At 39.7% G+C, this 12466-nt stretch overlaps 1 protein-coding gene across 2 annotated transcripts in view; it reads left to right on the forward strand.

The window, feature by feature from the left end:
• Positions 1-5641, forward strand: part of bcorl1 (BCL6 corepressor-like 1) — a 30046-nt gene extending 24405 nt beyond the window's left edge. For both annotated transcript variants that reach the window (XM_015389024.1, XM_015389033.1), the window contains 3 exons: positions 921-998; positions 1840-2011; positions 3421-5641. In XM_015389024.1, coding sequence (XP_015244510.1) covers positions 921-998; positions 1840-2011; positions 3421-3763 — 593 coding nt within the window. In that variant the 3' untranslated portion in view covers positions 3764-5641. The remainder of the gene's footprint in view (positions 1-920; positions 999-1839; positions 2012-3420) is intronic.
• The last annotated feature ends 6825 nt before the right edge of the window (positions 5642-12466 follow it).

Here is a 12466-nt window from a genome sequence, read left to right on the forward strand (position 1 = left end):
ATGTCATCGAGAGTATTTAAATGATTTTCAATCAGAAAAAAAATGTGTGATTAAAATGCGATTAATCGCAAGTTAACTTAGGCATTGATGCGATTAATCGCGATTAAAACAATTTAATCGATTGACAGCACTAATATTTACATAAACCCTATACAAATATACAAATTTTTTCCTTCCTGTCAGAATTTTTTTTCCTGTTTACAAAAGTCCAAACTGAGAGAGAGATGACTTAATTTGATGTTTTATACAGTGAATGTAAATATTTTCTTCTGCATTCATGGCAGGTTCCTGAACAGCTACCCTCAGTTTCAGCCTAGCTTTCCTTGCAGATACGACTATTTTCTATTCAGAATACAGCAGGTCTTTACAATTGACATTCTGTATAATATTTTTAAGGTAGGGGGGGGGGGTCACAGCAAGATGATGGTGATGATTTCTGCCTTGATCTTCCGAGAGGCCTTGAAATGGGGGTCGTGTGTTAAGAGTGAATGTGTGTGCTCTGGGAACAATCGGGACAACCGAGCAAGCAACATTCCATAACATCCCAGTGAGCATTCCTGCTCTGTTTGATCAGCACACAGTTCCTTTAGGTGATAAAACATTAATTATTTATTGGCATGGCAATGATATATAGTATAAAAGAGGGTTGTTGAATGCTGCAATATCATGCCTCAGTAAACACATCACTAACCTAGATCCCAGATGGAGAGTAGTCTGACATATTCATTGGAATTAGAAATCAAAGGCAGACAATGTCTTAGTTTGATGTTATCTATGGAAAAATGACCAGCCTTATGCATTGAGTCACTGACTGCAACAACCTGTCCTCCTGAGCAGGTATGTGGTGACTGTAGAGAGGAACAACTCTGCTCACCCTATTCTCATGTTAGGATATTCATGCAACATCCTTTGTTTCCCAGAATATTTCTCTGACCTGGAAGGCCGCAAAGAAAAGGATCCTAGTTTACCCTGGGACTTCTACAGCAGCTCCCTGTTTGGTAAGAACAAACTTCTGTCCCAGCTGATCTCCTCTCTCCTTTGAAGCTGATGTTTATAATTTATAAAGGTAGAAAGAGCACCGTGTGCCTAAAGTCCCACATTTACGCTGTGTTTGAGGTTGACTCATTCATGAGTTTCATGAAATGATGACTGGGAGGATGTAGAAAAGGTTCATTTGTTGGACTCATGATGAACCACGATGATGTGGAGGCTGTGTTAGGGCTATTTTTCCACTCAGACATGCCGGAAAAGTTGGCTGAAGTTTTAGAAATAATTATTAGCATTTAATAATAAAGATTCAGCACATGCGGTGAGGTCTCAGTAGCTCTTCACTATTTCCTCTGTACTTTGTAGGCTAGGGTTGTGCCCTTTAATCTGGGAGAATGACTATTTAGCTTGGAGAGCATACTCTCCTCTTATTTCTCAGTCTGCCCCTGTGCTGCTAATCCTCCCATCCGCCTGTGTTTATTTGCTAGCTCTTTTCTTCTCAGACCAAAGTTTTATAACAGCTTTTAGTCTTTAGTTTGCAGGGTTTAGTTTCTTGTTGAGAATGAGACCATAAGCCAGAAAGGATTGTTAAGCCTATCAAGTCCTACTTGGTGACAGTTTTTACAAGGATAGGCTGTTAAATGAGTGGCTTGTTATTTTTTTTCTAATGCTGTGTTCTTCTGCATGCAGCTGTGAGGGTTTAACATTTCCTCTCAATAAAGCGCTTTGTTCTGTCCTCTTTGCTTAACTGGGCTGATCAAACTGACCACTAGATGGCGTACAGTCCCCATGTTTACAGCCAGCTGGGTATTTTCTCTATTTCTTCTGACCTCTGTTGACTCTGCTGCACAGAAACCGACCAGGAGCCATGCTGGGACTTCCTGCTATCTGAGGAGAACCAGGAGCCAGAGGAGAATGGAGACGTGAAGCCTGAGAGAGACTCAGACAAAGATTGTCTTCTGTTTGAGTTCTCCTCAGAGCCACTATTACCCTGCTATCATGTTCAGGTTTCACTGACACAGGGGTAAGTTAAATGGAGAGGTTTATGAAGAAGAATAATCAAAGTGTAGAGAAAATGTTTGGAAGCTTTAAGTATTTATGGATCTCATTGATACATTAACTGAATTCATCCAATGTCCCATTGTCTAACAAATCTGCCCATCATCTACCAATTTTCACACACTCACTGGACAATCTTTCAGGAAAATGTATTTAAGAAATGCCCCAAAGCTTTTTGAACAACTGAGCATGCACCAGACCATCCTACCTGCTTTTCTGCTCCTCAAGGGGAACGCAGATCAGATGTGCATTCGCGACCCCGTTGACCTCAGGCACAGCTCTGTTTACGATCTGTCCGCATCACTTGCATTTTCACAGCATACAGTGAGGGCAGTGGTGCTGCAGTGACTGCATGAAACCATAAATCCCTCGTTATAGAGACAGTAGAAATGCACAGCAAGAAGAAACAAACAGGGAAGGAGTATGTACAATAACATTAGGTGAAAAGGTGAGAAAGATAAATAAGATTTAGGGCAGCATAAAGGCCCTGCTCTTCAAACAATCCAAATAAGACCATAGACCACTGAATATAATTTATACCAAATTTAGATTTTTTTTGCACTACAACTAAATAGAACATAGTTTTAAAAGTGAAATGGTCTCAGACGCTCCTCTGTTACACCTTGTTACATTTTAGCATGACATTCAGGGGTCGTTTATGGAGTGGTTCCTCTATGCTCAGTCCATTTGAAAGGTTTGTGGGAATGCTTTATGTGGGTTTGTTTTATTTTTAGTTGTACCGGTAGATTGAAAATCTATGAATCATTTCAGAATAATTGACAAGCTGAGTTTGTGCTTGTTACAGAATTGTTTATTTCTTCAGTAGTTTAATCTTCACCATTTAAAATGTTGCAAATGAATTTGACTAAAAATCATTTTTGATTTCATTTGATATAAAACTTTATTTCATAACAGTAATTTGATCAAGATTATATATTAATATTTCTACCCTCTATTTTCATCTCATCATTTTATTGACTTTCAGGCTGTGAACCTCCTTTGTTGCCTTTCATCTTACTTTGTCAGAATTACTGAACATTTCCAGGCTAAACTGTCCAAAGTTTCCTGTGATTGAATGCAGGCATTTAGGACTGGAACGATTAATCAGAAAAATTGATTACTAAAAATAACTACCGGTAATTTAGCAATTTAATCTTTACCTAGAGTAATGGTACATAGACACTTAAAACATACCATTTGCCTAAAGAATAACCCACTTAAAACTTGAATATATATTCTTGAACCAAGTAGGTTCAAGTATATTCAAGTAAACTTGAATATATATATTACATTAAAAGTCTTTTAAAGTGTTATTTGTTTTTACTGTTGATGCTCTGCAGCTAAAGTCAGATGTTTTGTTTTTCTCTTTGGCAGCTTCTGTAACTGGTTCCTCCTGGCAGACGTCCTGAAGCGGCTTAAGATGTCGGCGCGGATCTTCCGGGCTCGTTACCCGCACTTTGAGGTGGTGAGCCTGTCTCATGCTGAGCTCTGGAAGCAGGTCTCCATCAGCCAGGTTAGCTCTGCTTTAGCTTCTCCTCAAAGAAGCAAAATGAGGGACAAAGACAAGGAGGATGAGGAAGAAGGACCTGTGGAACTGGTGTGTTGTGTACCAGAGCTCCAGAGACTGCTGGGCTCATCTGTTCACATTTTACAAGAGGAGGATGAAGAGGAGGAAGAAGAGACGGTGACACCAACAGGGAAGTCTAGGAGCCGATAGCCTCTCCTCTGTTTCTCCCCGTCCTCTCCTTGAAACAGCAGGAAGTTTCTCCGTCCGAAGGGATTAACTCCAGCTACAGCAAAGTCCTGACTCCCGACCTTTGACCTCAGACATGGGAGTGGTCAATGCAAGAAAGCAGCTTTCAGGTTCTTATCTATAGGTATATTTGAATACAGAAAAAGACTTTTTTACTGACAATGTGTGTAAATGGTTGTGTAAATGTATATCTTGCCATCAGGGTGAACATATTTGGTTATATAAATGAGTTGTTGAGGCAAGAAGATGATGATTTTTGGACTTTTAGTTAGAGATTGTTCCCGAGGGACGCAGCAGTTTTCACCAGGAGATAATCCAAGGCATCTGGGTGGACTCTGGGGTGAAGCTGAGATGCATAACCCACCAAGGCGGTCAGCCCAGGTGGCCTCCCAGCCAACCTTAGAGATCTGGAGACCTGCAGAGATCGATATGGCACATATTCACCCTCCCAGCTCAGACACATCACATGGTCCGCTGTTTCACTTCATCATGAAAAGACCCTGAAGTATCAAATATGTCTGTCTCTCCACATTTCACTTACAAAGCCCTCTCTTTTGCAATGAAGTGATTTCATGGACTTCGCCGCTGAGTTTGTTTACAGAACCAGGCAGATGTTGATCATGAACTGTTACTGAACCTGTGGAGGAACGAGAGCCCAGAGACGCCCTCCTGACTGCAGCCACCACCGTCCCCTACAGTGTTCCCAGAGTGCTTTGTGTTGCAGTGTTTGATTCACACTGTTTGTTGTGCTTTATTTAATAGTCATTAATATATTTGACCTCTTGTATATCTGAAAACCCTATGTATGAGAAAAATGCTTTCTATGGTTGGTGCTTCATTCTGAAACGTACTCACTAAGGATCCCTTTATTCTGAGATTATCCTCCCTCCTTCAGAACCAGTGTTTCAAAAACAGCTAAAGTACAGTTTTATTGTACTGGTGCTAAGATAGATTTTTGTGTTGACAATCAACAAAGTTTTGCTTTGAAGTCACAAACTGATAAAAGGTATTTAAGGTGTAAAGAAAAGTTAAGTTTAGCAGAGGGGAAACGGGACACGGCTAGACTGAGAGGTGTGAGATCCTGAAAGAGGCTTTTATTTGATTCTTTTATAAGAAATCAAGCAGAATAAAGCATGATTGTGAATCATAGTTGTTATCTCTGTTTGTCAGATTCTTAGTGTTGGGTTATTTACAGGTTGATGCTGTAAATCCAGTTCTAACAAATCAATCTGGATGCTGCGTTTTGAAAGTCAGAAAAGATGACTCGTATTAACTTGTATTATTTTCTCCATTCTGTAAAGTTGCTTTAGCTAAAACAGAGAACACGTTTTTAGTAAGTGCTTCTGTCAGCTCAGTCAACAAGTTAAATAATCTGCTATAACCCAGCCCCTGATCCACACTGTTCCTCATATCAAGCCAAATCTGCAAACCTTTCCTCTCTCACAGCAACACTTGCTGCTTCCTCTTCTGCAAACCAGGTTTTGTTTTTTGTCTTTAAAACAACATGAACCTGTTTTAAAATCGTCCAGTAGGAAATGTTATTAACAGAGGAACACTGTTGCCGTGGGTGAGGAGACATCCGTCCTCTTCTGATATCTGTAGACCTTGCTTTGGTGTTACTACATATTATTTCCTCATACATTAGACTACTTTTTTCCCCCCTCTGCTTCCCCTTTTATCTCCGAGTGTCACAATAATTACTATGGCTTAATAGTTGAAATGAACTAATCAAAGAAATGTTTCCTGTTATCTGTCCTCTTATGTTCACTAGCTGTACTAGCTTCATAAGCCTTTATCACTTTGACCATGACACATTAATCTTCGACACAAGTCTCCTGAATTGTGTAATGACTGGAGGCTCCCTGTGAGTTTAAATCGGAATGATGTATATTATATTATTTATTTTGATTATTTCATTGATTAACATGGGAGTAGTGAGCTGATGGTATATCCACTTCCAAAATTTAACTTCATAAACCTTTAGTACAATACAATCTTAATAAAAAAAAAAACACTTCAAAAGTAAATTGATGAGATAACTAATAAAATAACACAAAATTAGTAGTTCTGCTAAGCAGAAAAAAACAAAACAGTAATCGGTCTATGAGATAGTGCCAATAATGAGTAGTTACGACAAAAAATTACATTCTACATTTCAAACTGTCTTAAAAGCGTAGGAGAAAAATGTGTTAAAGAGATCTTAAAAGCAGGAAGTGTCTTTACAGGAGAGAAGCTTCTGTCACCGCTTAGGGCCTTCATCTTGGTCACTTCTCTGCCTTCTCTGGGATGACTGACAGTGACTGATCTGCCAACCTGTCAGAGTGTAGAGGAACGTACTGCTGTATTAGTCTTAAATCCTGAAACAAACTGGGAGCCAATGTAGAGAGGCTGTAACTGCAGGGACATTGTCTTATATACATGGCTTGTTAAATGTGACATTAAAGCAAAAATGCTAATTAAAAAAGATCTAAACGGGAATCAAACATTTTCACAGCACTGTACCCATTCTGTCCGAACTCTCCTCTTCGCTGCAGAGTATACTTGCACCTCTAGTCTCTCTTTTGCCTGTTTTCCTCTCCCAATACATATAATAGCATAATCTGTTATATCTTCTGCCTGACCTAACATCTGATACATTTTATAAGCTGAACATTTGAAATCCTTTGTATGAGAATCGATTAGAAAAACTCATTCGGGTGATCATATCCATCTCCTAAGACTCTGCGCTCCATCAAAATAGGTAAATTAGATCTTTCTTTAGTGTAAATGATAAATGCACTGTACTTTTTAAGTCAGGGGACCCCACTGTGCTTCCCACCAGTCAATGCACACGCTGACAGTGATATGCCACAATGAAGCCACAGCTGCCATGGGGCTCATTGATCTGAGGCAGCTTTCCTGAGGACGCATCCACTTTTCTGCACCTGAAGTTGATTTGTTTTTTCTCTTTGAGATTTGCGTATCATTTAGTCTCCTTTCCATCATTTCGTACTTGTGTTCTGCTTTCATCCAGGACCGAGTCGTGGGGAGAGAGAATGCCAGACTTCCCTCTCCACAGAAACCTCCTCCATCTTTCGGCTGGGAAAGCCTGAGGTGCTCCCAGGCCAGCCGAAAGATATAGTACCTCCAGCATGTAATGGGTCCCAGAGGAGGTGGAGATGTTCAGGGGATTTCTGAAAAGGATGTCTGAGCCACCTCAGCTGACTTGTTTCAATATGGAGGAGAAGCTGGTTTACTCTGAGCCCCTCCCAAAAGACCGAACTCCTCACCCTGTCTGTAAGGGAGCACCCAGCCACCCTGCGCAGAAAGCTCATTTCAGCCGCTTTTAACCAGGATCTTGTTTTTTTGGTCATGATCCAGATTTCATGACCATAGCTGAGGAGAGGAACATGTAAACCCATCACTACAGCCACAAATGATACAAAGCAAATCCTGAAAAGGAGAAAAAACATGGCTGTCAGAAGATGCCCTGCTCTGCCAACTACACGTCAGCAGATCTTTATTTGAACTGTGAAGATTTAAACCTGGCCATATTTTCTCCACTAGAGGGAACCAACAAAGGCAGCATAGTCCACACCAAAGATGACTTAAACAATCATCTCCTCTATTAATCCTACACCTCTTCTTCACGTGCATCTGTAATAAAACTGAGAAAAGGGCAGAACAAGGAACTTATTTTCAGGATGGTCTGAAGAAACACGTGAAATCTGAGTTTTATGCCTGGCAGCTGTGGTTTATTACTTTATATTCAGAGTGAATCCTTTGCTCAGCAATGGATTCAGACACTAAGCAGAAAAGTGATTTAACAGTCCGTCTTATCACACTAAATACAGCAGCTTAACAATTTCAAAGTCATTAAACTGAAAGACATTTTACTCAAATTATTTCCAGCTTTTTATTAAAGTCTTTCAAAGGATGGAAATCATATTTAAATGCTCAGCAGGTTCATCTACCAGTATAGTGTACAGCAGTTTAGCATATGCGTCTCTGTGTGAGGCCTCAGTAGGACTGAGAAGTGTGGATGGACATTGCCATTGACATACCAGCCGCAGCCCCTGGCAGGGCCTCCTGGTACAGATGGCCCTGCCTGCAGTGAAACCTGCACAGCCGCCGTGAGGTTACTGCAGTTCATTCAAGGCTGCAAACTGTCCCCATCAGCCTGCTGTTCACCCTGTTCTGTTTGGCTCTTGTCTGATAAGCTTTATCTGCAAATACAAATGGATACTTTAAGGAAAACACTGAAAATATCAGAGTTAACCTGTTTTTTTGCCTCATTATCTTGTACTAACTTGATCTGGATGCTTTGCTCTAATTTAAGGGAAGGGATTTGGTTGCATGTAGGGAACTTTTGACTCTCGTGTATTTCAGGAGCCATAACGCATGTTGCCTGGGCCCCTCAGTTCCTCCCTCCTAGCCAAGCCCCTGCGTCGCCTCGCCAGCCATTGGCCCACCACAGGGGCAGAGGCCTCTGATTGGATACAAATGAGGGCAAGTCTGCACAAGCCCACTGAGAGACTAATATAAAATACTGTAGAAATGCATGAGGTGTAAGTTCAGAGGGAGAGGCTCATTAGCAATAGGAATCGTCTTTGATTTAAGAGTAAACTACCAATTATACATGGTTATTTTAAATGTTTATCATTTGAGGTAATATATGAACCTTCACATTAGTTTTTGCAAAAATCTTTCAGTTTTTTTAATTCATCATCCCTGAAATGAATTTGGCCCAAATGTTACAGAAATAAAACTGGCATTTAAGTTAAAGTTTCTCTTCATATCAGTCAGACTGTTAAGGTTCTCTTATCTAGTTGTTGCTAAACTGAATGTTTAGTTTGGTTCATTTCCTTTGGGACACATTTAAAAAGTTGCTTTTTTTTAAATCTACAAATGAGAAAATAGGATGTTTTGATGAAAATGAAATATTTTTTAATTGATTTAATTTTCTGATTTTAAAATAAAGTTACCATCCTGTTATCCACAGAGATCCAGGCTTTGATTAGAAGCCTTTTCTCTTTTTCTGGATCTTTCTTGCGGAAGTGTCGAGAAATGATCCGAGACTGAGGAGTTCACTGAGGACATTTGTTGTCTTTGTCAACGGCTCCTTGAGCGTATTATGTAAGAGCCCTCTTTGAAAGGAAAAGAAGAAAGAATTGGTACACCGAGGCAGGAAGTCCTGCTTACTTATCCTGCATGTAAATTGGAGTCTGGATGCTTCTTTCTCTCCCTGGTCTCTCAAATCAGCTCAGTCTGTTTCCTTTCATGTTGTGATTAAATCGTTTAATCTATTTTTTATTAAAACGATATTTCACTGCAAAAGAAGCAACAAAGTTTTCCGCATTTCCCTTTGGAAAGGGATCACTGCCTTTTTTTCTGGTTCCATTCTCTAAAACTTACAAATATGAAAGTAATTTTTTACCCGGAGGGTTATCGGTTCAAGCTCCAGCTTTCAGTGTCGTTGTGTCCTTGGGCAAGACACTGTACCCGCATTGTTTACCGATGGTGGTCAGAGGGTCTAGTGGTGTTGGTGTACAGCTGCCTAGCTTCTGTCAGTGAGCACCAGAGCTGCTGTGGCTACAGAGTAGTTTGCCACCACCAGGTGTGAACGGGTGAAAGACTGAATGTGGTGTAAAATGCTTTGGTCAAGCGAAAAAGTGCTATATAAGTACAGGCCATTTACCATTTGTACAATTTATTTTCTATTTCTTGCCATCAATCAACAAATTGCACGACTGCAGGTGAAATAAACATGTTTAGCTCCCCTGTGCCAGTACTTTGTGGCGCCATCTTTACTTGTAGCTCCAGCTGCAGGTCCTCTGGGGGATGTCTTTACCAGCTTTGCTGCCTCTAACAGGTTTCCCTCCTGGATCCTCCTGCATTTAGCTCCAGCCTTCAGTCAGCTCAAACTGGTTTCTCTGTCCTAGCTGGACAGGTCACCAGTCCATCGCTGTGCAAACAACCATATAAGCGCACACACTGGACTGTGAGAGGAAAGCAGAATACCTAGAGGAAGGGTAGAGCACGCATTCAGCTGGGATTCAAACCCAGGACCCTCAAGTTAACAGTGAAAACCGACTGCATCATCGTGCAGCCTTAGTAGATAGACGGTCAAAAGGATGTATACCATATTTGCGTACAGACACTCATCTCTGCAGCTATGAGTGTCTGTACGCAAAGATTTCACTGAGTCATAGCTCTCCCTGTAGTGGTGTTGAATGTCTTTCGTCTCTGCCAGCATGAGGACATCTAATAGTGTTTAATCCAGTCTTTCTCAGCCTACCAGGCCTGCCGCTCTAAATATAACAACAGAGCAGGACAGTAACTCCATCATGCACTGACCTTCTCCAGACATCAGAGTTCTCCTCTGCATGCAGCTCTCTGTCCAGGCGCTGTGCACGTGAAGCTATACCTACCCAGTCACGTCGACACGGTAAACAAATCCAAGAATAGCAGAGAGACTCTGATACTAAATTAGGAGATGTTTAGTCATCTCACATGATTCGGAGCAGATTAAATGTTAACATTGTTACTACAGCAGCTAAGAACGAACACTACTTTCACGGCCTTCAGCAAACCTTGGAGTACTCCCTCATTTTTCTGTTTTGCTTTCAAAATGTTATATTTTCTTATCATGCTGTAATGGTCCTTTTATTGTTTTGGGCTCCTTCTTACCAAAAACATGTTTTTATAAACACAAAGTTTCCATCAACCATCACAGAAAAAGCCCCAAACATGACACAGTTTAACCTCTTAAAATAGCATTTAAGCCCAATCAAGGTTTAATCCCAAACAAGAGCTTTAGATGCTGTCCTTTTTGCAGAGGTGGGTAGTAACTAGTTACATTCACTCAAGTATATTTAAATCAAAAGATAGATATATTTTCAATTGTATAGCTTTTAGTTTAGAAATACTATTAGGAAGTATTACTGTTCTCGCTTTAGTAAATATTATTTAATATATAAATTGAGTATTTGGTAATAAGGCTACTTAAGAGCAGAATAACCATAAATAACAACTGATTTAATATTTTAAGATAGTCTAACCGTAAAGCCGATTATAAAGTTTTGTACAAATAATAGAAATGAGAAAGAAAAAATAAATGAAAAACAAAACAATTACAAAGCAACAAATTTGGACAAAGGAAACATTTTTTTCAAAATATTTTTCTAACAAACCTTTTAACTAATTACAGCGAATCACTGTTTGGGGGACAGTGATTCGCCTACATGTTATGAATGCTGGCGTACCATACAGAATAAATTATGAACAGTTTAGTTTGTGCCTATAAGTCGTTGCCCATAGGAAGACGTTACTTAGATATAACAAAACCGAATATCTTCAGAACAGCTCCAAATGACACAAAACTCATATGGGTGAGTAGAACAGATGTAATAATGTTAAAATCAAGGGCCAATGTAAAAAAACTGGTGTTCCCCTTTAAACACAGCAGGAAAACCTGTGGCAGACCAGACGATGGGAAAGATGTAGAAGACCATGAGAAAAAGTGAAATAAAGGGTGGACTGCTGGAAGAACTATGGTGAACTGGTTAAAGAAAAGTGAAATGGTGTGCTTAAAGGTGACCCTGCACATTTTGGGTATTTTTGGGTCAACTTCCTGCTGTGAAGCAGGATTCTCCACCATGAGCATAATAAAAACTAATTATCGACCCAGGCTCACGAATGAGCACCTTGATCTGTGTTTAAGAATGGCTTTTTGCCATTCAAACCCAGGTTTAAAGGCCTTGCAGGGCAGCATACAGCCCATTGATCTCATTAAGCCATAAAAAAGAGAAAAAAACAAACAAAAACAAACTGTCAGTTCAGGTGTTTTAGAAATTATGTGAATCAGGAAATTGTCTAAATACCAAATGATTGTTGTTCTCTACTTAATAAAAACTATTTAGATTTTAAAATGGAAAAATTTTCTATTTTTTTTTACTCAAAAAGTCAATGTATATCATAGATGCATAAACACCTAATTTTATGTCTGTGTTAAATGCTGTTTAAAGTAACAGGCTATAATTAAAAATATCTCTGGACCTTTACTAGTGATGATTTTCTTTATTCGGACCCCGCTGATTTTTAATTGGTTATTCCTGATATAAGGGCATCATCTTAATTTGTTAAATTTAATTTAACACCATAAGTTATTCGGCACTTGAGTAGCCGTCTTACTGATTACATTTTATTCACTTTAGAGAATGTATATCGAAATAATGCTGCTCTTAATCTAGGACAAATGTGAAGGCCTCTGCTCTCCTCTGCTCATTTTCTGTAGGCAGTGGGTTTGGTTTCTTTAAACAGGGGATAAACGGAGCCACATTATTAAAAAAGCCTAAAACACTGTCAAAAAGTCTGGGTTCCTCCAGTTTAAGTGGGTAAACCAGCCGGTGGATTGAAGCTTTCGCTCGGTTAATTAATCAGTTTGAACGTTAGAAGCTATAAATGTTGTCTGCTCAGCTGAAAGACTAAGAAAGCAGAGCAATAACCAGAGAAGCAGCATAAGGCCCATGCAGAGATCAGAGTGAAGTTGGAAGAATCTGTTCACAGAAGAACGATTACTAATNCATGAGAAAAAGTGAAATAAAGGGTGGACTGCTGGAAGAACTATGGTGAACTGGTTAAAGAAAAGTGAAATGGTGTGCTTAAAGGTGACCCTGCACATTTTGG

The sequence above is a fragment of the Cyprinodon variegatus genome, unplaced genomic scaffold (genome assembly GCF_000732505.1).
Source record: "Cyprinodon variegatus isolate N-32 unplaced genomic scaffold, C_variegatus-1.0 Scaffold19, whole genome shotgun sequence".
NCBI classification, from domain to species: Eukaryota; Metazoa; Chordata; class Actinopteri; order Cyprinodontiformes; family Cyprinodontidae; genus Cyprinodon; species Cyprinodon variegatus.